Source organism: Manis pentadactyla, chromosome 6, assembly GCF_030020395.1.
Source record: "Manis pentadactyla isolate mManPen7 chromosome 6, mManPen7.hap1, whole genome shotgun sequence".
In the NCBI taxonomy this organism is placed as follows: Eukaryota; Metazoa; Chordata; class Mammalia; order Pholidota; family Manidae; genus Manis; species Manis pentadactyla.
The window spans coordinates 154,663,989-154,688,351 of NC_080024.1; the positions used below are offsets into that span (position 1 = coordinate 154,663,989).

The 24,363-nt window shown below is 37.7% G+C and overlaps 1 protein-coding gene across 3 annotated transcripts in view; it reads left to right on the forward strand.

Annotated features, from left to right (window-relative positions):
• The window catches only part of ZNF407 (zinc finger protein 407), a 427,068-nt gene that overhangs the window by 262,381 nt on the left and 140,324 nt on the right, over positions 1-24,363 (forward strand). For all 3 annotated transcript variants that reach the window (XM_036884103.2, XM_036884100.2, XM_036884102.2), the window contains exons 6-7: positions 3,154-3,237; positions 11,295-11,415. In XM_036884103.2, the coding sequence (XP_036739998.2) occupies positions 3,154-3,237; positions 11,295-11,415 (205 nt within the window). The remainder of the gene's footprint in view (positions 1-3,153; positions 3,238-11,294; positions 11,416-24,363) is intronic.

Sequence of the window (24,363 nt, forward strand, 5' to 3'; positions counted from 1 at the left end):
AAGAATTCTTGAAAATTAATACAAAGAAAGAGAATAATCTGAATTTAGCTACTATAAATTTTTTAGATAATTAAAATTTTAAAATTACAAATTCATGTAGATTTTACATCAAAACATTGAAATGGCTGTATGGAATTTAAACCAATGTAGTAAAAGCAGCATTCAGAGTACGTCTTCGCTAGGCCTGATACTGAGCCCTGTTGGGAGCTTCGTAAGTATTAGTCCCGGAGCGCCCTGTTGTTATATTCAGTGTTTATAAGATGTTTTTCATTACCTAAGGGCGGTGGTTCTCTAACCTCCTCACAAGTACATAGCTGGGTGCTCGCCTCCCCTCTCGTAGCTGTATCACTGTGAGCTGTTTGGTATTTTTGTGGCCTTCTTTCCCTTTACACCTCTCAGAAAGTATTTTGTTTCACGGAAAAAAAATAATAAATTTTAATCAGCATTCCCAAATGCTCTTCTGATTGCCAAGAATCCTATATTATTGTTAGAAATTATAGGTTAAAAGTTCTTCTGAAGCATTTTGTGGGAAGCCTAGGCCTCCTTAGCTTCCTTGACAAGGGCGTTGACGATTTAAGGCCCCCAGCCTGCCCTGAGAGATCACTTCTATCGAACAGCAGATGAAAAGCCAGTGCAGATGTAATTTATCGTCGGCGTTTCCTTCTAAAGAATAATTGTGGAGACTTGGCTGGATCAATAATATGGATTTTTGTTGTTAGGGCTTGTAGTCTGCACCATAATGAGAGGTAGGGACAGTGGCTGTTTTCTAATAGAAAATAAAGGATTGGTTTCCGTGTCTTTCTACATTTGAATGCAAAATGGCACATTGAAACTAATCCAAGTTGTTAAGGAAAGTCTCCTATTATATCCCCGCTATCATGTAAATATGGTATGCTAAATGGGCCCCCTTTGTATTGAGTGAAGTATCACATTTTTTCTTAAAAAATTTTTTTCCTTGAAAAATACTCTGGTGTCCACAATCCAACCCTAACCTCCCTTGCCCCCTCCAAAAATAAAAAAAAAAAAGCAAGTGAAAATTGAATTTAGAATGAAAAACAAATCAAGCCACCAAGGTAAATATGACATACAATGCATTGTAGACTAACATCCTAAATAAAATCCTATACATCAAAAAATCAAGGTCGCTGATGGGTCTAGAACCAAATCACATGGAGAATTAATAACTTTGTCTTTGTGCCTATACGTATCTTAAAATAGGAAAGAGAATAAAATTCAGTATACACACGCTGCGTATACACCTGTAAAGAATATGAGTTGGACTTTCTTGTTTGTTAATGTCTTCTTGTTACCAGCAAGATGTAGGTCACAATGAAGTCCATAAATGAAAGAAGAATCACAGTTTTCTTGAATTCAAAGTTAATAAGAATACCATTTCCTCATGGAAATCTTGCCCGTTGGATAGCGCAGCACTGGCAGTCCTGCTGCCCCACGCTGCCCCCACCCCGTGCATGTGCCCTTGCGTGGGCATGGGTGCAGCTGCACACACGCACGTCGCCACACGTGCACAGGGGTTAATGCCCACAAAACTTGTGATGAATAAATCGTGGAGAACAATTTTGCTTCAACACAGAATAGTATTAACGAGCAAATTATCTTTTGGGATTTGGAAAAAAAATCTACTTTCAGTGTTATTTAATTGATAATACAGCTAGTTAGAAAGATTTATATTTCAAATTGATTAAATAATTAAATGAGTGATTATAATTAAACTTTATTCTTCGCAGCCCATCTACCCTATTCTTTTTTTCTATATTGAAATATGATGCCAAAGAATAAACTTAACCCCAAAGTAGGAAAGTAAAGATAAGAAAAATATTTAAATTCAACCTTATTTTATAAATGATAATAATGAACATTTTAACATACCATTGGGAAATAAGATTAAACATAATTTGGTTAAAACTCTTTATTAATACATGTTCAAGTTAGAAAAGCTTGTGATGCTCTAAGTACAGGGGAGTCTGTATTACCGAAACGTACTCTGCTCTCCTCTGTTTACTAATGTTTCTAACCTGGCAGTTACCATTTCCAGAACACTGCAAGCTAAATTTCTGTTATTATATACCAAAATGTTTTAGAACAAAGCAGGCTGATTTGGACAAATCCCTTGAAAGACTTGTTGCATTAAATAGCTAAATGACTAGAGTAGATAAAGATAGATACAAATGATTTATTTTATTCCTGGAAAAGTATTGTATCTCTCCAAGGTTAGCATTTTTACTTTCTTTTGCCCTTTTTTGGGAGCCTTAAGGGATAAGCTGCCTAGCTTGCCAGCACTTATTGCCTAACTATGCTACAGTAGGAAGATAGATTGCTTTTATAAACCGGAAGGCAAAACGTTAGCTTGTGTAAAAATGCTAAAAAAAAAAAAAATGAGCATTTACACACTTTTAACAAATACTAAGTCTGCCAAATCTGTCTCTAATTGCTGCAGAGGTTTCCAGTCCAGAGTTACATTAAAGATGAATGGTAGGAGTTCTTGCACAATTTCTTTAGCAATCCCTAGACTCCCTTTTTTATGCCATGAAAGTTTGAGAAACATAAACAGTCTTGAATTGCCATTGGTACTTAGCAATACAGATTTTACTGTTACTTGGGATCCTCCATATGTTCAAGGAAACCATCTAATTCATATTATTAAGTAGAAAGTTATTAAAGAAAACCCTGATAGAATCAGGTAGAACCAATTCAATATCCTTCAGTTGTTAGAAATCCAATATGTTTTATTTAAGCAGAATCATATATACTGTATATTAACTATTCCAAGCAATCTTTACTCAGCTCAGAAAGGCCAGATGTATGGGAATTGTAAAAAATCAGGATATTCATAAAAACTGTTCAAGTGCATAAAGCAGCCCCATCTGGAAGACATCTACCAGAAATGAAGTTGTACAAAACCATTCCATTGATAATAAAGCTAATTTTTATGGGTCTGACAAGTATGTAATTATGTTCAGTGGTGCTTTTCAGATTTTATCACAGTCAATAAACCGCAGTGGTAATTTCATTCCCATTTGACATATTTACATGGAAACATTTGATTGGAGGAATTAGTAACCCTGAAAGCCTTGATAGATATGTTTTAATGATCTGTGACCTCCACAGTCCCTCATCTGTTTATTGTTGCAACAGGCGAGAAGTCGTTTCTGTGTGACCTCTGTGGCTTTGCCGGTGGGACACGGCACGCCCTCACCAAACACCGCCGCCAGCACACAGGTCAGTATGGCTGCCCGGCCCTGGTCTGCCCCTCCGGCCAGAGCAGGTCAAGGCCAGTCGCCCAGCACCCATTCTGGGCCCTCGATTGCTTGTCTTTACAGTCTCTGTAAAATGTGTGTACTCGAGGGTCTACTGATATTTCCGTTTGAATAAAATAAGAGCTGAATTCATCTACTGTCATGTATTGAAAAGTAGGTCTCCAGCATGTTTCATGGATCAGGTGTTCTCTGTAAATCCATGGAACGTAGGGGGAATAAAGAGTCTGGCCTCCACAGCATGCACACCAGGCTCCTGTCTCTGAAGCGAGGCTCTGCCTGGCTAATGTCATTGTGGGAGAACCTGGGGAGTCCGTGTTCCCCTCAGATGCTCCTGTCTGCCCCCACCCGTCGGCCCTTCTCAGCTCTCCTCAGCTGCCCACCTGCTTAAATGCTGCCCGCCCCTCCCCTCTGGCTCTTGGCCTCTTGGCCTGACCCAGCCGCCGCCTCCTCCGGCCAGCAGTACCTCTGAGCGTCGGAAGGATAGATGTGGGTTTAGGGCATTACTGTTTCAGTTATTTTTTGCTGTTGAGAATGGATGGCAACAAAGAGGGTAATGTAAACAGGTGAGTGCACTGAAGAGGGTTTTCTCCTCGTGTGCATTCTTGCTGATGCAACAAAGTAAAATAGATGTCTTGGTTAGGAACACTTAAGGATGCAAAGTTTTAAACATTTATTAAAATTGATCATTTACTTGGTATGCTGTAATAGGTCTTATAAGTAATTATTTTAATGATTCTAAATCATGTGTCTGGGACAGTGATATTTGACACTGTCCCTTCTAATTATTAATAGAACTACATTTTTTCTTGAAAATGATCTAGTTTAGATGATAAATCGTGATAACACAATTGTAACTAAATGTTTGAGGTGTTTTTTTTATAGATACCCTAAGAGTGGTTGAATTTGGCAGTTACACTCAAAATGTCATGAAATTAAGATATATATTGTTTATAGTGCATTTTGATTCTTACTTTGTTATATTTAACAGTTAGCTACAGGTAGCTTTAATGACTCTTACGGTATTTTTTTTGTAAGATCGGTGAAAATTAATGCTAGCCATTGCTTTTAGATCTTGAGTTTATAGGATTCAAATTTCCGTATCACTGAGTCAAAGAGAAATTTCCAGTGTTTAACATAAGTGGGAAATGCAAACATAACTTTGTAAACATAAAAGTCCACTTTAAATTTATAGTTGCAACCTCTGAACACTTTTTTTGATCCTGTGACTTAAAGATTAAGTGTAAAAGATGGCAAAAGAGGCCCAAGGATGATGGTCCTCCTTGGCAGCTTGGAGAAGTTGGAAATGTGTGTGGTAAAGTGTGTTCATGTGGGTTTTTTTATTCCCAATGTTTTCAGTTTATTGATGTCCAAATTGTTCCCATTCAAATGTCATCTTCTCCTTGGGTCACCCCCTGGTGTGCCCCCTCGGCCAGCATGGCCAGGCTCCTTCTCCCGCCGCAGTGGGGAGCCTGCTGCTGTGATCACAGGCGTTTACAGGTGATCGATCATGAAGCCCGCATCGAACAGGCACAACTTTATATTTTATGTCAGGTCCAGAGGCTCCTTATTACTTTGCTATTAACTTTATACCATATAGGACAATGTCTCACAGACGGAGGCATCTGTCTTTTTGGCATTTATCTGCCTCTGTGGCACAAATCAAACATGATTCTTTAATACCAAAGTCAGTTCCTAAGACTGCTTCAACCAAACAGCTTAGTACAACTCAGTCTAGGCCCTGAGCTTTTATACTGGATTTATAATATTTAAGCAACACACACGTGTTTTTCTCAAGGCCAGAACCATGTGGTGCATTTGAAATCTGTATTTCTCTGAGATATTCCTCTTTGACATGGTTTACCTTTTTACCAGTGCCCAAGCAAATTACAGTCAGCTTGGAAAGGGACAGGTATCAAAAGTGCTCCAAATGGCGTAAATAATTCCCCACTGCAATACAGTCTGTCCAGGGGGCTGACACAGACAGTTTCCATTCCAAGATTTACTTTTATCACCTGTCAGGGACCCTTGATTCAAGGGCACAGGAGCAAATTCTGGTGTGTAGTTGTAGAATCTTACCCGGGTTAATACCCAGCAGCCGGCAGGAAGGTGGAGTGTTTCCGGGAGACACGTTCCGTCTGTCTGACACATTGTTGCTACACAGAGGGCCCTGCTTTATGTGCGCAGCCATCCTGGTGTTCCTCCTCTGACTTGCTTCCACTTTTACATCAAGGGTGCCTAAGACTCAGAATATTCCTTAATAGTTATTGTTTGTAAAGGAAAGTATGAAGAGCAACACAGTTTAAACTTCTAGGTACTATTACGTCATGTAAGGGAAAAACAGGAAAGGAAATTTTCGCCTTCTGCTTTTTTGAATAGGACATGTACAGGTGGCGTGTTTGACTCATTGCTAGCATTGTGCAAGAGGGTTAATATCTTACAGAGCTCGTCACGCCTCTGGCTTTACAGTGACAACGGGCTCAGAAGGGCTACTCCCAGGGTACCAGGTCAACATGGCCGTCCATCCAAACCATTTCCTTACCACGCACATGTAGGACCTGTCTCATTTTGAGCATTAACAAATATTAGCAAACTGAAATTCTTACTTAAAATTTATAAGCCTTTTTTTCAGATTTTATGATCTAGAAGTTGAGGCCATATTTTTGCATCTGTGCTGAGAGTGGCAAACAAGAAACTACTTCTGTCTTTCTGGAGTGGGTTTTCCTGAAGAAATTACCTAAAGGAATTTCCTGAAATATCCTGAAGAAATGATCATTTCTGGATAAAACAAATGTCAACATATTCAAACAATAGTGTTGAACATGTAACAAAATTAATGAGTTACAAGTAATTGTGTATAGATACAATTAAACTACAATCTGTATAAAGTGACAGGGAGGCTTCCCTAGTAAGAGCCTGGAAACTACCAAGCCTTCCTTTACTTAGTGGTTAGAGTGTAGTATTTTATGTTGCTTATTTTGGTAGCATTATATTTTTTCTCTGTCAACCTGTATATAATTCAAAATTTCTTCATATTATATAATTGAATCTATAGTATTGCCAAGGTAAATATGAAATGACGACTTACAGTTTATTATAACTTAATCCTAGCTTAATATTTGAATTATTAGAATTAGAGAGAACATAAATGACATTATTCTTTAAAAGAGTTATTTTTAAGTTTAAATTGTGTCACATAAAAATGCCATAAAAGTTTAAATGAAATAAGCTACATTTACCATGTTTAAGAGCTTGTATTAAACCTCTGAACCAAGAAAATTAACTGAAGAGCTCAGATGATTTTCAGTTTATTCCACTGACTCAGACAGTGAGACTACGGTGCCCCCTTCGCCCCCTCCGCATTCCTGCCAAACCCATGGGAAGTGGATGGGCTAAAGATGGCTGCCAAGGCTGTCAGATCAACCAAGTTAGCAGTGAGTTACGATGCCAACACATTTTGAAACAGGTTGAATCGAATAAGCAGACTTCAGAATTTATTTGTGGATTTGCATGATGAAAAAAATCTTTAAATTGTTTGACCACTTAGATTCATTATATTATAAGTTAAAGACATTCGCTACCTAACTTGACCTCTTATTAAAAAAAATAGGTGCAATAATCACAAGAGTATTGTATTGGCATAAAGATCGATAGACCAATGATGCAGTATAGATCTATGCATGTTTGTTAGTTGTTTTGGACCAAAGTACAATATTTAGAGATAAACCTAACAAAGAATTTGTAAAACCTCTACAGTGGAAACCTCAAAATACTGCCAAAAGAAATTAAAATAGACCTAAATAGAGTAATGTACCATATTCATAGACCGGAAGACTCAATGTTAAGATTTCATTTCCTCTTCCATTCATCATGTCAGATTCCATCAGGCTTTTTTTTTTTTTAAAGAAATTGACAAGCTGATTTTAAAATTCATATAGAAATGGAATGGTCTAAAGTCATCAACTTTGAGAAAGATCAACAACCTAACGACTTATGCTACCTTGCTTCGTGACTTACTATGAAGCTACAGTAATCATATCATTCTGGTATTGGTATCAAGTTAGACGAATATATCAATGGAATGGAAAAGAGATTACAGAACAGACCTACACCTATGTGGTCAATTAATTTCTGACAAAGGAGCAAAGGCAGATCAATCTTTTAATACATAGGCTGGAGCAGTTGACCATCCATGTGTGGGAAAAATGAACTTGGATTTATGTATCAGACCATACAAAAATTAACTGAAAATGATCATAGTCTAAATAGAAAACTTGAAACTATATGCATTTTAGAAGAAAATTTTGGAGAAAAATCTTTGTGACCACCAAATGGCAAAGATTTCTTAGATTCCACATTAAAAGCCTAATTTATAAATGAAAAATATCTTAACTTGAAAAATTATAAACTTTGTAAGTGAATCACTTATCTTTGAAAGTCACTGAGAAGAAAATGACAAGACATCACAGACAGGGAAAAATATGTGTAAATGACAAATCTTACAAAGGATTTGTATTTATAAATTTGTAATTTGTATTTGTAAAGAGCTCTCAAAACACAATTATAAGAAAACAAGCAACCAATTGAGAAAGATTTGAGAGCTTTGAGCTGGTTCTTCACTAAATAATATAAATGTATATAGCAAACAAGTTTATGAAACAGTCCTCAGCACCATCAGAGAAACACAAACGGAAAGCACTGACCACAGAGCTGGTGATGATAGGGAGCAACAGGAACTCTCATGGACAGCTGATAGGGGTGTAAAACAGCCAAACCACTTCGGAAAACAGTTTGGCAGTTCATTACAAAATTAGTATGTACCCACTGTATGGCCCAGCCATCCAACTCCTAGATACTTACCCAAGAGAAAAAGAAATAGATGTGTAAGCAAAGACTTGTCCATGAAGGTTCATAGTAGCTTTATTTGCAGTATCCTGAAAGGAAAACAACTCAAATGTCCTTCAGTGGATGAACCGACGAACGAAACAACTGTGCGTTCAATGTGATGAAATACTGCTGCACGACTCAGCATTAGAGATGAATGATACACCTGCACCTGCAGCAACATGAATGAGTCATGAAATAATGCTGAGAGGAAGAGACCAGACAAAAGACAGTATATGCCATATCCAGTTTGAGTTTCTGGAAAATGCTAATTATAATATATAGTGGTAGAACAGGTGCATGTTTGCTTGGGAATGGAATGAACAGGAGAGAGAAAGGGATCCAAGGAAACCTTTGGGAATGATTATGTTCATTATCTTGATTGTGGTGGTAGTTTCATTCTGCCCGGCATGGTCAGTTTAGACAGATAAGTGAAGTTAGTGAAATAGTAATATGTGTGTGTTTTTATACAGATGGGTGTTACTTTGTGCTTCTGTTTTCCATGTGAAGCTGCCCTTTGACTTTGGTGTGCCATTAAAATACTCTTCATTGAATTTAATAAACAGTTCAGTTCTTATAATGAATGTGCAAGGTTCTAGATATGCTGTGTGAATGTTTATAAACATTTCCATGACCTGGAATATTCCTGTGTCAAATTTTAAAAGATTGAGCTACTTTCTGTAGCCTTATGCAATATGAAGATCATCTATTGTCTCATGTAAAAGCAAAACCTGCCATCAATATTAAAGTGAGTTTTTGTAAACGTCAACTCAATACAATTGAGTTGATTATAGCAATTTAAGAAACTGAGAACAAAGAGTTATTCAAGCTTACCCAGGCAACCACTGGTTGAGGTATTGTAGGTGGGATTTATCTTAAAGGACAAATGACTGAAAGAGTCAAAAATCCTTCTCAACTCCAAGATTTTTTCTCTGCTTTGTATATGGTCTTCTTTTAACAAGAATTAATCAGATATTTCCTTGTAGGATCTGTTAAATGATAACTTTATGTTAAAATCATAATATGAAGCCATTAGTATTCTGGGTTTGCTCTAGGCTTGTCTGTCACTGGGTGAGGTCTGGATGAGAACCATTTGCGAGCCTCCTCTTGCACCCCTGTGAGAGAGGGGTCTGTGTGTCCAGCATCTAGGCAGTCCTGCCGTAGTAGTGACAAACGCATCTGGTTGTCGAGGACCCTGCTATAAGTACTTCGCAAGTGCTTTGTAGCCCTGAATCCTTGCAGTTACCCTGCTCGTTGGGTGGCATTACCCTTCTCATCTTGCTCAGGGGCTTAGCATGTGGGGAATGAAATATGGCAAAACCTGGATTGGTGTTGAAGTCCATCTGGCTTCTCCTAACTGCTAGCCTGGGCTGCAGTGCTGGATAAAACACCATCAGATGACAAGCGTGTGCATTCAGTACAATGTTATTGCAGTTGCTGGTAAGGCCATGTAAACAGGCTTGGAGAATGTAGGGCAAGTTTCTAAACATTCTCATTTTCAGGACAGATGGAATTTTGTTGCTAGCTGAACTGATGTAATGTTAAACTGAGATATTTTCATCCTTTATTTTCTCCATAAGTTAGTATACTTATAAAATGATTACAAGAACATTGGAAAATAAGTAACAATTAGAATTATTGAACATATGCAAAATTAACCTGCCTCCTATATATAAAATTTGTCAGGAAAATTGTTGAGAAGAGTGGTACTGTGTATTGTAACTGTTTTTTGGGGAAAGAGGTGACAATGTTTTCTCTAGCTCGTCACTGTGCAATAGTAAATGTTACGGGAGCTACACACGTCCTCTTAACTTTCCTGGGAACCATGTTAAAACAGGTGAAAGCAACAGGTGAAATTTTTTTAAATAGATGAATTGAACCAAATACATCCAAGATAATATCATTTTAAACATGAAATCAGTATAACATCATTACTGGTATTTTATTCTTATTTTTGCTCTAGGATTTTGAAATTTGTTGAGCATTTTACACTACTACCACATCTCAATTCAGAGGCTAAGTTTTCATCTGAAATCCATTATCTATATTTAGATTTGATAAACTTCACACTTCTAAAAGTAGATTCACATTCCCAGTTACTCCGTGCAGACTTAAACATTTTTTTGAAGACGTGAATACAGCGTTGGTTTCTTTTAATTTTAATTTACAGTAGTTTAAGTTGCCATGTTTGAAGTTTCCTCTAGCCAGTGTAGACATGTAAACTGGTAAGACTTGATGATGTCTTTGAATGTATGTGTGAAGAAAAGGTGATTAAAGGAGAGAAAGGTGTCAGTCAAAGGACCAGCCCTGAGTGTGTGCAGCTCATGATAAATGTCTATGTCCATGGGTCTGTCTGTTAGATCTACACTGGGGGGTGAAAATTTAAAGTGCTATTAAATATTATTTTAAATGTTTCTTTGAGGTCTCTGTACCTTTTATTCAACTTCATGAACTGTAATTTCTCTTTATTTCTAAGGTTTTAATTTGTATCAATTTATAGCTTTATTTTATTTTCTTCATATTTAACTTTAAGATCTTAATAACTTTTAAACTATACAAGGCATATTCTTTTGTATGCTTTTCCATGGTTTTAACTTCATGGAGATTTTTATAAAGGTTCTAATTTAACAGCTTGTTAAATAACTCCAAATACAGAGCAAAACCAAAGCTGTAATTCGATTCCTGTTTGTGTCAGTTACACTTGAAGTACAAAACGTACACGTTGCTTCTCATAATCTAAGTTGGTCACGGGGTTGGTAGGGCAGCATGGAGAGTAAAGCCAGTGGTTCTGTAACATCTTCCTGTGTTGACAGGTAGTAACTACACTAGTTGGGGTGTGGATTTAACAATACTGATAATTTTTAAATCACTGTGCTGTATACTTGAAATGAATATAATATAAGAAAAAAATGTATGTCTTGCTTCTATTCCGATACAGAAATAAAAATCAATGGTATCTTCTCCCTTTCTCACTCTGAGAACAAATACTCCAAAATGTCCTAATTATGTGTAGTCTGTTGAACTATGTTCTTAAACTTTCATGCAACGGAGTTTCTTTATTATTGTCAATAGCAGGTTTTGCCCTTCATTTCCCATTTTTATGATCATTCATGTGCAACCCCTCTTGGTATATTACAGGGGAAAAGCCTTTCAAATGTGATGAGTGCAACTTTGCTTCCACGACGCAGTCCCATCTGACCCGGCACAAGCGGGTGCACACTGGAGAAAAGCCCTACAGGTGCCCCTGGTGTGACTACAGGTAACGGCTTCGCGCTGAGCGAGGAAGGACCGCGCAGGGCGCCACTGTGGGTCGCCACCCAAGTAGAGTTTTTCTGATCAACATGAGTTAGCACAATGTAAAGCACGATTCACTTACTATGTTGGGAGTTTGTTTCACCAACTAATTTTAGTAACTGCTTTTAAAATTGCAAAGTTCTTTCCCATTTTTTATCATCTTAACATTTAGGCCTTTTAATCCTTTGGTACACCTGAATTTCTTTTATTTATTTATTTATTTGCCAAAGTAAGGAGCCATTCCAGTTAGTCATTCGACACATTGGTCATCTGCTGTGGGTGAAGTACTCACTTAGGCACTGGAGACAATAGAGGAAACATTTCCTGTTTTAATGATATTATAACACAGTTGGTGACATGTCACACTCACAGATAATTATGATACAGATTTCAGTGGGTAAACAACATGGCCAGGAGAGCGCGTAGAGAAGGAACAGGCTCAGCCACAGTGAAGTCCGCCTGCAGGAGAAAGCATTTCATCGAGGCTTACAGGATGTGTAGGCGTCACGGGTGCGTGTTCTACGAGGTCGCAGGGGGTACTGCGCAGTGCGGTGTTCGAGCACGGCAGGTGCAGAGCAGTGAGAGACCCATGCAGGCCCACGTGAGGAGTCCCGTTTCACCATATGCCAGCATACGTGCAGGGGGCAGCACGGGTGCGCCCGGCGCCCGTGGGAGTGAGCTCAGGGCTCGTGGGGGGCTGGTGAGTCGCCCCGGCGCGCAGGCGGCCGCCGGCATCTGCAAGGCCCCGTGAGGCGGACTCGGGAGCCCGAATCGGAGTGCGAGAGCCTCTTGGCCCCGGAGCCGAGGGTCTCACGAGCCCTGTCGTGTGTGTGAGGAAGCGGAAGCGCCGAGGTGGCCAGCGTAGCCTGCTTTTGTTAAATATCAGAATGCATACCTTAAACCTGAAGCCTTCATTAAAAAAAGGGATTTGTATTCCTGTGGAGGAAGCCATGCATTCAGTAAATATATTGCCGTAATCTCTATTATTATCCTCATTATTGTGTTAAGTTTTATGTTAAAGGTCATCTAACAGTACAGCGATATTACGGATATATTTCATTCATTAATTATTCATCCATTCAACATTTTATGAGTTCTGTCTTTGCTTAACACTAGATTGGTATTTCTTGGAAATTTGGTAAAATGGTGATCCAATTAGAAGTAGACATAGAAATTTTAAGGTGCTGATAATATGAGTTCTTTAAAAAATAAACATTATTGCATGTTCTTTCTCCTTATTAAAGAGGTGATACTATGTAGTTGCTTTCCCTGTAAAACACAAAAAAAAAGCAATTAGAAAATTATGAAAATTTCCCTTAGTTATCCCTCTTAGCTGCTAGGATTATATCCTCTCCATCTCTACTCTGTGCCTAAGGGTCTGAGTTGTTGTATTGGGGCTTTCTTTGTTTCCTTCATTATAAATTTAGTTTTTGTTTCACACTTAACAAATTGTAACCACCTTTTTGTTTAATTAATTGCGTATAACTGGTTTTCAAACTGTTGTTTTTAAGTAGCAGAACTGAAAAATCAAATAAGATCATATACAGACCCCATATGTAACATAGATAAAAGTGGTATCTACCATTTTTAAGTAGACTTCACAGTCAAAAGCTGTAATATCTGTCTGTAACATTAAAAAAATCAAATAAGATTATTTCAATAAACATTAACTTTTCAAATGGAAGGCTTATTGATAACAGTTGCTATTGGACTAGCCTCAGCATCCAGGTCACATCTTCGTCCTGGTTGTGGGCACTCGGCAGGGGGTGAAGTCAGGAGCTGGACCCTGCAAAGGACCTGGCCCGGTGCTTGTTGCAATCATCTCCCTCCTGGTGTTGCCGTTTCCTCATTTGTAAAGTGTGGGTGATGAGGGTACCACCCTTACAGGATCATTGTTTGCTAGATGAGGGCGCACTAGACTTCCTCAGCCGGCGCGCAGTGGTGCTCTGGCCTGTGTGCCTTCCCCTCAGGCTAGCGCTGTACACGGCTGTAGGTTTTACTGCATCACATAAACTCAAGATACTGTTCAGTGAGGTCCTGCAGCTGTCTTAATGCCCTGAAGATCTTCAGGGGGAGATTTATTTATAATACATGCCATGATGGATTTTTTTTTTGTTTTTGAAATTGGTAAATATGTATGAAATTCACAAATAATTGTTGGGTAATTGCAGAAATTATCTTTGAGTTTGAAAACTAATCATGTGCAATACAGTTTTAATACTTACATGGCCTCAAGTTAGAGCAGTAAATGATCACTTTATTAAATTTTTAGATATCTAGGCCATTTTCAAGTTTTTACTCTGAAAAGGTTTATACCTAAATTTTTGTGCATATTCATGATTTTTTTGGGAAGAAATTCCTAGAAGTAGAATTTAAGTTTTAGTAGTATTACTACCAAGGTTGGGATCTAAATTATGTATCACTGATCAGCAATGTATTTTGGAAGACTCTTAGGTCTTTGTATGCATAAACATATTTAAAAATATTTCAGGTTTCCTTGGTTTGAAATTGTATTATACTTTTGCTGAGGTTGAGGTTGTGTTGCTTGTCCCCTGTTCAGCATATCTCCCCGGAATAGCATCACTTCCTTGTAGAAAGACACAGAGCTAGCTAGATCCCATCCGTGTGACACCTTGCCAGGCCCCACAGTGAAAGGACATGTTTTCTAAGAATATTGTCACTGTCCTATGAGTTTCTACTCAGAGCATTTTAATCTGGTGATATCTACCAGTTTCCTTTTGAAATGCCTGAAATCCTTGATAAAAGGGGATTTTATCTTTATTTAAAACTTCTTAATTATCTCATGATTATTGAAAGTAAAGTTTGGACATTTTCTGCTTGTGTGACAGTGTTATCATTGTGTACCTGTGGTTATTTCTGCTTTCACCAGTGAACAAAAGATATGTTAACCTTGACCAGAAGTACAAAACCTTGAAAATATATGAATACCGAAGTTAGGGACTGTGAATATAACATGGAATTTACAACAGATACTTTTATTGTCTAGGTGAGCAGAAGATTTAAAAATGAGCAGATAATTAAGGTCAAAATTACTGTTTTTGTTGCATAGCCTGAGAAGAACATAGTGCTTAACCATATCTATCTCATAACAACAAGGAAAATGTCTTCTTTCAGAGGATAAATACATTTGAGTATGTATGATTTCCATAGAACAAAAATCTAAGATGATTATGTAATTCCTAAGAAGATACGATTATATTTGTCTTATTGGTATCTGTCCATAATTTTATTGCTTAAAAGATATAAATAACTTTTCTCCCATTTAGATTTTTATTTGCTTAACATAGATAAAAATTACTCCTGTAGAGTATTCTTATCTTTGTCATTATTAACACTCATTTGCAGGTAAGTTAACATCATTAGAAACAGAAGTATTATTTAAATTTTATTTGAAAATATGTTTTTCATTTTATAAATTGAACATTAATGGAGAAATACTAGTAGTTATAATTATTCATGAAAAATGTGAATAAAGATTTGTTTACAAAAGAATTTTATAATTGGTCTTTTGAACCTAGGGCTATTTTTCAAGTTTGCATTATTAATTTAGGCAGTGACATCTCATTCTATTTAGATGTAAACATGTACCCCTTTCCTAAGCTTTTACTGTCTAAAATATCTAAAAGTCTAATCCATTACAAATCAGTATATTCCATCATTATTCTAAAATTTTTTCACCATTAATCATTATTCATTATAATTTCAAAGGATAAATTTAGATTCATAGCACACTGTGCTACCAAATTATTTATGCAGCAAATTCTTTAGATTTGTTTCTACATTAAAATGGAAATAATCTAACATTTTTCTATATTGTTATTTCCCTTTGGTAACTGCCACTTTTATATTAAGGAGAGAAGTAAAGAGTCTTTTATGTGTTACAGTAAGTACCTTTTCTAACAATGTAAATCCTTATTTCTCCACAGAATTTATTAATATCAAACTGCCTTCTGTCTCACCAGTGCCACTGGCTCTCACAGAGGAGTAGGTGGCTGGGAGTGGGTTTGCTTTTAAGTGAAACTTAACTTTCTCATTGGCTTTCATGTTATTTTTAGGATTTTTGGGAGAAATACAACAAATGCATATTAATCAGTGAGCTACTGATAAGTCATGAAAAGTAACACAAAATACTACCTACAGTGTTAGAAATATTAAGGATAATCCTGTAATACACTTTAGTCATTAAGTAAATTAAAACTAAAATTTCAAGCCAAATTCTGGAAAACTGAGCATTTACTTATTGTGTCCCTATTACTGATCGTCAGGTAATTTTAGTGTCTTAAGACTGCTTCTGGCCAAATCTTTCCTCCATTGCCTAACTGCCTTTGTACTAACAATACTTAAAAATATTTTTTTAACTCTTCTACTTCGCTTTACTCACTATTTTTATGCCTTTTTTAATTACTTGAAATTATGGCCTCAAAAAGAAACGTAATGTATCAAAGAGCAGAGGAATATGATTCCTGCCTCTTTGAAAGATTCACTCCATTGGTTTTGCTAAATTTGTAGGAAGTACACTTTGATTTCTTCATGTGCCTTCATTGGCGTAGCTCTTGGCCAGTGTATTCCATAGAAGTCACTAACACATTAGGCTTTGATTTCAAGATTTTGGGTGAGGGGGAGGCTAGGGTCCTTGATGTAACATTTAACCCAGGGAGGAGGAGGGCTGGGCTCTGCGGGCGCGCCTGGGAAGCTGGCCCCGGGGCCCATGAGATGTGCTTTTTTGTGATAATCCCTAACCTCCACTTTTATTACTTATTTACATACTTTGTGTAATGTTTCTTATCATCAAATTTGGTAATTTTCTCTTGTGACTGGGATAAGCAGCAGAACTTGCTGTTTGTCACAACCATCCAACGTGTACGTGTGTGTTTGTGCAGTCTAGAAAGTTTTTGTCAACAAATAGTTGAAGGTGAACTCTGTCTTTGCCTGTTGCTGGAAGCATTTTCAGGGTAGTTTGAAGATGTAATGACAGTCATTACCTGTCATTTTTCTTTATTTCCCCATAAAGTTTGTGTTCATTTCTCAGACATATTTTCTATAGAGACTCAGGTATGAAACTTTTTTTTAGAAATTAGGTAATATTATGCATTGTATATAATTATGCTATATAAACATTTTATGTTTGTTGCACATAATTAAATAACACAAACCTTCTCAGGTAGTGGGCATGAGGAGACCGGTGTGCGGTGGGATTCGTCGTGTTGTTTTCCGTTTGTCTCAGCAGCATCCTGAATTAGGGAGACCAGCTCCACAGGGGATAATTTTCTCCTTGTGGATTATCTCTTCAGAGAGTTCAGTTTTCCTTTGGCTTCCTGTGCAACTTCATAGGTTGTATCAGGAGAAGCAATGACTAGAACAAGCTTAGGTTTGCACTAAATAATGACAGAGGAAACAATAGGTGTTGGTCTTTGTGGTGGAGCATCATATATACCGAGAGAAAACAGACTTTACAGAATAAAACGAACACAGACTTCAAATCAAGCCTATTTTTTTGTCAGTGAAAATAAACCAGACAAAGACCAATACTGCACAATCTCACTTATATGTGCAATCTAAAAAAAAAAGAAACAATACCAAATTCATAGAAGCAGTAGAAAAGTGATTTCCGGGGGCTGGGGATGCGGGATTGGTAGAGACTGGTAAAAGGACCCAAACTTTGAGCTATAAGACGAGTAAGGTCTGAGGACTAATGTGGAACCTGGTGACTGCAGTTGGTAATACTGGATTGTGTAATTGAAATTAGCTAAGAGTAAAACTTAAAGGTTCTCGCCAAAAGAAAAGGTAAGCTAAGAGGCAAACTTTAATTTTTGCCATTTAGAGTACCAGGCAGTAGTATTTCATTATTTCATTGATCTCATCCCTTATCTCTCTCTATTCCTCTATTTTAACTGCTAATCCAGTTAATGGAATAAACAACAAATGTATGAGGCTGAAAGGCTAGCTCAAAGCCTGACTTTCTGAAACTTCTGTTAGGTTAATTAATGATGACCCCAAGGCTTTCTTCAAATTGTGATCAGTCTCTTCAGGAAGGCAAATGTGGGTGCTGCATGATGTATGTAGTGCTTGCTCCTGGTGAATCGGCCCTCGCTGCCTGCTCCCTTCCCACAGTTCAGTTGGCCACAGGTAGATGTCGGTATCGGGGGCTGATTTGTGAGACCATGCTTGGTCATTGGCGAGTGCAGATGTGCCTAAGAAGATTCCCTTAGCATGTGTCAAGATGGTACTTGATGGAGTTGTACTATTTTTTTTACATGGAATGTATGTTTCTGTTAAGCTTAGCTGGGATTTTTTTTGAGGGCTCCCTAACAAAATGACATAATTGTATCTTCTTTTCAAGTTTTTATAATGAGTTATAAACGTTATACTGTTATACTGTATGTAAATATTTTTTTCTTCCTAATATTTCTGTTTCAGCAGAAACCAAATTCTTTCTAAAACAATAATCTCCTAACTTTCTCTAACCATTTCATTAATGATTTTTTAATCTCAGTGGTTCTCATTACAGCTTTGATTTGGTTTGAATTTTCTATAATGTTTATGAATGTTACTTTTCTACATAGTGTGTCTTGCTTTACCTTCCTTCCCTGCCCTGTAACACCTGAGCACTTAGACTTTCTGTACAATTTTGGTTCAGGCTGTGCTGATACCACATAAGTGTTTATTTCAGGCTGTTAGTTAGTGAATTTTCATCTTAACAAAATGTGTTTAAGTTCAAAAAAAAAATCCATAGGCTTGAAAACAAATAGATTCCATAGCATTAAAAATTACAGATTGGTTCATATATCCTTTAAAAATTAAAGATTGGTTCATATATCTTTAAAACAACAACAAAAAAATAAGACAGTTCACTTTGTTTATCAGTACAAGTAAGTTATTTTGTTTGTTGATGTCGCTGAAATAGACATTGAGATCACAGGTTAATTAGAAGAGCCATTTTGAACACAGAGTGACCACACACTCCCTCTGCTATCGCTTAAAGTAGAATCTAGATAAACATGTTTATTTAACCTACTGTTGTTGAATCCCAAATCCAGTCATTATAAAAGGACCAAAGCTATCTTTGGGGATGGTCTTTCTACAAGGAATTACTATGGACAGTCCCTTGGGTGGTAGTTAGATATATCTGTATATATTGTGGCAGAAAGAAAGACCTTAGAGATGAAAAAAATAGAAAATATTTTTTGGGCAATAGTCTCTTGCATAATAAGTTATTCCTCAGACACTAGAGCTATTATCACACAACAAAACACTTCACTATGTAACTATCTATATCTTCTCGCATTAGAGGCTCATACAGGGCACCTATTAGGAAGGCTCTGTGATCGCCAGGAGCGACAGCAGTCAGTAGAGCAGCAGGCTCACTGTTTCAGCTGGATTTCACAGAAATGGTGTGTGAGAGAAAATAGCAAAACTGAATAAAATAGCTTTGAACTGTATAAAAGTTGCCAATTGTCATTTCCAAGAGAATTCCAAGATACTAGTTATTTTGTTTTGTTTGCAGATCCTTTGCTTCAGCATATTCTGAAATATTGCCTCTCTAGGGCCTGTGAAAAATTATAGAAGAAAGAAAGAAAATCATGAAGCATTTAGTAAATGGTGATGCAGTAGTTAGTATGAGGCGCCAGCAGGCGTGTGGCTTGTGTGACAGCAGCGTGCCTTCTGCCCCCCACGCCTCCTTTATGGCGTATGACGCCCTCAGCCTGGTAGCATGTGCCTGTGTCTGGGCTTTACCTTAAGAATGTTTGTAAACATATTACATTTTTTACAAATTTCCCATCTTTGTTTTCTTAAGGGAATGGAGCACAAACCATTGGCTTTTTTCCTTATTTATAAGAAGTACTCCCAGTTTTTTTTTCCTTTCTGAGAAAATGGTGTGCTGTTCCTTACTGCAGAGCTAAGACTGAGTTGTGACTGAAGTGAGCTAGAATCCGTTATTTGGTGATATAATATGTAACCTGATACTTTCCCTATAGGGAATTTTAACCTAATGGTAACCTTTCCTGTTACTCCTTGAACTTTAATGCCTTTTTCTTAATTATTTTGGCTTGAATCCTGCTAAACAATGTGAGTCCCTCATTTTGTATCTTTTCTATCAGCTGTAACAGTTTGGCGCTCTCACTGTGTAAGTTTCGAATGTATGTTGATCAACTTCACTTGGTCCTTTCTTTCCTCAATATGTTTAGTTTCTTTATTTTAAATTACCACTTTCAGCACATGCATGAAATGGCATAGAACAAATCAGAATTTTTCCACTGAGAGAAAATGTGGCAAATTTTCAGTATTTGTGTTTAAATAAATCAGTTAATCTCTTGGATTGAATTATTTGGGTTAAAATTGGGGAATTTGTTTTGTTCTAAAAACCTCAGATAGCTTTAATTTTAGTTAAAATTAAGATCCTGTTCCACTTTTTAAAAATTTTATTTAAGTGCATACATGCTGCAGGTGAAGGAGCCAAGTGCAGCAGGAAAGTCAAGTACTGCATCATACCCAGTGGCCAGGATGGGCACTAGTGGAGGGTTTTGAGGTGCGTAGGGGCCTATAGGTTTTGAGTAGTCCTCCGTGACTTGGAAGCACCCTTGGGTCAGAGCAGCAGCTCCCTCTTCTCACCGTGGGACCCCTCTCTGAGATGGGGAGCTGCAGTTTCAGAACCTCTGAGTCTTCTTGTGCAACCACTACAACAACATTCCCACATTTGTGGGGCGCCGCCAGCACCAGATGTGACCTTTGCTGTGTTCAAAGTCTTGAATGAAGAACATAGTGTATCACAGTATTATTCTGCTCCCCCAACCGCCGCACCTCCCAGCTCACACACACTCAAACATGGGTTCTTTATTTGCCTTATGTGGGAGAATTTCCCCCAAAGGCTAAATTAATTTAGCCGTTATACATTCAAATATGTGCTTGGCAGTTGCTAACAATTCAGTGTACTCATTTAACAAAGACTCATTTTAAATGTACTCCTTTAAAATGTTCCATCTTTTCTCTGACTTATCCAAAACAATGTTTGCTAATATCTCAGGGTTTTTATTACCAGTAAACCTAACGGGCCACCCTAGTGACATCATAAGCCAGTGGCAGAGCTCATAGTTGTTTATTGTGATGACACCTGACTCCCACTGTATTTACAGCCCACTCAAATTGTTTTACCGAATATTTGTTTGACTTATTCCAAGTAATTATAAATATGGTATAACTCTTTTCCAGTTGTGGATTTAGTTAGATTTTCAGTGTATTTGTGCTAAAACTTCTGTTTGACTGTTTTAGATTGACCTCTGTCGTCTTCACATTGCTGTATGTCTAGAATGTATAACTATTGGAATGGTCCTACCAAGAGAAATGTGCTAATAAGGATTGTGTAGGCATTGGAGTTAGAGTGTATATAATATGAAAGGAGAAAGCAAATATATCACTCCTTAGGGTGAGATAGGGGACATGATTTGTTTTCATGACTTAGGGTGTATTATAACTGCTGAGTGGTGGTGTCAGTTGTACTAAACCACTAAAAAGTGGAAATAAGTCATATATATTGCTCCATAGGTTGATGCATTTTTTTTTCTGCATTCAGTAACATTTTGTATGGATTTCCTTTGATTCTACTGGAATTTTTGCTGCTTTGTTTCATTTTACATTACTCTTACCACAAGATGATTATGGCTGCATCTCAATTTTTGGTTTTACCTTGTTTCTTGACTTTACAAATGCAAAGCTCAATCCCTTTGCAAATTGAGATAGTTCTGTGTATCTCGCCACAAATTTTTGGCACCATTTCTGTAGGTACAAAGCAAGGTAGTAGAAATAATCACCATGGCTCTCCTGAAGCAGGTTTGTTTTCTCACTGGCCACAACATGTACTAAGTGGTTGGGCAGCCTCGTTTCTGTGGGCTAACACAGCTTTCTTAAGGAAGAAGGGACCCCCAGACTCCAGTAGGAATGGCCATGATAAGTGTGCCACTGGGAATGTATCCTCTCAGGCTCCATGTATCTTAGGGTGCCTGAGAAATATATGGATAATATCAGCATATATATGTTTTTAATTACATGTTCCTTCCAATTAATGATTTCTGTATGGCCTTTGAAAAATGATGTTATGAATGTAATGATTATACAATCCAAATCTTCCTTCTTGAGTTATATGTACTTGTTTTTAACTAATATGCACACACATGTATATCACCTTCCTTGTATCCATTTTTAACAAAACATTCTTTTAAAGCATTGTTTGCTCTGACTCAAAACAAGGTTCTAGTTTTATTTTTAAGGGTTTTTTTCTTTTAGTTTTAAAGTGGAATATATGTTTTCTTTAGCTGTAAAAGCACAATCAAGGCACCATGATAAGTGAGTCAGTGTTGTAAAAGTAAAACGAATTTTGCCTTCACTCACATGAGCTATAGAAGGAGGAAGCTTTATTGTCCCTGGGAAAGTGATAAGGCAGAGTAATTGTATATTATACTGTCCTGGAACATCTGCCTGAAGACTGTTGGAGCAATTCATCTATCATGGACGGCGCAGCATGTTTTGTCTTTTTGCTCTAACCCATCCCCACTGCCGGCCTGCGCGGAGGTTTTGATAGGGACTGCTCCTGGGCCGGGGCTCACATTAATCAGGCCCCTTGTTCAACACTCCAGCTGACATAATTACAACCTGCGCACAGCAGTTATTCAAGTCGAGTCCTTGTCACTCGTGGTGCGAAACTACACAGCTCCGATCCCGGAGGAGATTGCCTTATCACACAGAAGAAGGGCTCGCAGGAGGCGAAGAGAATAGAAATGGGAAAATGTCTTCCGGGAGTACTATATATTCCTTTAAAATAAGACATTTGAGAGACTTAGAAGGGACAAAGGGAAGCATTGTGTGCAAGGACTGAAATGAACCAGTTACTATTTTTAAGTGGATCACGTGGAACAGTTTTGTAAAAAGGGACATACATTGTTAAATAAGTCCAATGGCCGCTTGTCATCAGTGACTCTTTTGTATTAACTTTTTCTTTTAAAAGATTTTTCATTTAAGATCATATAACTTCAGAATTATAAAAGTGTGAATGGCTCCTTGATAGGACTCAATTTAACAAAATTAATAAAGTATGCATTTCAAATCTACTATCAAGCAAATGCACACCTAACTCAGAGAGCTTTGTAAGGAATGGAGTTAAAGCCAAGGAAAGAGTCTTTCAAAGATTTTCTAATACAGGCAAGCTCACAGTTTCCTCTAGCAGAGGAGTATGAATACTTGAGAGAAGAGCCAGAAATGAACTTTCCCACCTTCTCACTCTAATCCTGCGGGAGTGCATTGCTGGCCAGTTCCTCCCACTGGCCATGCAGTCTCCTTTCAGCCCCTGAAGGAGTATTTAAATGTCAGGCGCCCCTGCCCCTGCCCCTCGTAGACCAAAGGAGGCTCTGAGCACAGGGTGATTGACATGCTCGTGTCTGCAGGGCCACCCACTCTCACGCGTGTATGTAGGAAGTTGGTGGTGGTTTAATTCTTGCCTTTTTATTTTTCTCTTTGACATTATTAGATGGTCCCAAGTGAAACTAAGTTCTGGCCTAGACCATCAGAAATGTTGTGAAACGTTTTTGGTTCAGTAAAATTTTACTTATGTCACTTTAAATTTGAAAGGCTTTTGACTAAAAAGCTAAGCATTATATATATATATATATATATATATATATATATATATATATATATATATAAAATATAACCATCATTTGGTAAGCTCCCCTTTCTATAGTTCAGGCCTCTTTGCAGAAGAGGCACACCTTTCCTTTCCACTCCTTAGGCATGCTTACCAGTCTGACTTGAGTGACTGCTGGACTTGGATGGATGGTCAGGCTGCACTTTGCCATACTTTCTTAGTAAAGATCCTTTTTTTCAGAAGGCTTCTCGTCCACATGCCTTTCCTGATTTTACAGCATGTCACTTTGCTGAGTGTAGCTAGTTAACAGGAAAGGAGAGAATAAAACACATCCTATGAGGACATAAATACATAGAGATGGAGTCAGGGTGGGCTGGGGCTGAATTTATTTCACAGTCCAGCACACAGAGGTGACAAGATACCATTAGGAGTTTCTGCCAGCAGGTAGTGCCAGCCAGGTGGATTAGTAGAAGGTAGAATAATTCGCAGGGCTGATGCGAGATTCTGATTTTCACAAACCACCAGCTTCAAGCAGTAGTGTTGGTTCAGCCTTAAAAAAATGCTTTTGTGATCAGATAAGTTTGAAAACACTATATGTATTATACCCATTGCCCACCCTCTTCAGACTCACTGTGACCAGCATATTAAAGACTTAACAGAATTCCTGCCATAAAGAAATATATGTAATTTTGCTCAACTGAAATATATGAAACTTTGGCCACTGGGGCCTTTTCCCCAAAGCCCTATAGGCATCATGCTGAGCTAATTAGTATGCTGGAATATTTCTAGTTTGTTAAAGGATAGGCAACCGTTAATGTCTGTTACACGTTTTCACTTAGACTGGGGATATTCATTTCTCAAAAGCACATAGTATAAGCCGTCTGATAATTGCTTGAGCTCACTGAGTTTAGTTTTCCTTATGGAAGCATTTAGCTTGTTGACTTAGCGTCAGATGAAAGTCTACTTGGTTGTAGTCTTTTCTCAAAGCAAGTTGCTTTTGTCCTCTTCCTAGACAATGCATCAGCATGTTAAGTGAAACAGTAAATAATGAAGTGTATTTTTGCTCTTTGGGCTAAAGAAGAAGAATCAAGGAGAAATCAAGATTCTCTAGGGCTGGCACCTGCCAGTGGTCCCTCTGCCCTTCATGTGACACAGGGGACAGGCCAAGTCTGGCCACGTGTTTGCATTGTAGCCTCATTTTCTCACTACACAAAGTCATGAAGGAGACAATTCTTGAGATGGTAAATTCTAACTAAATAA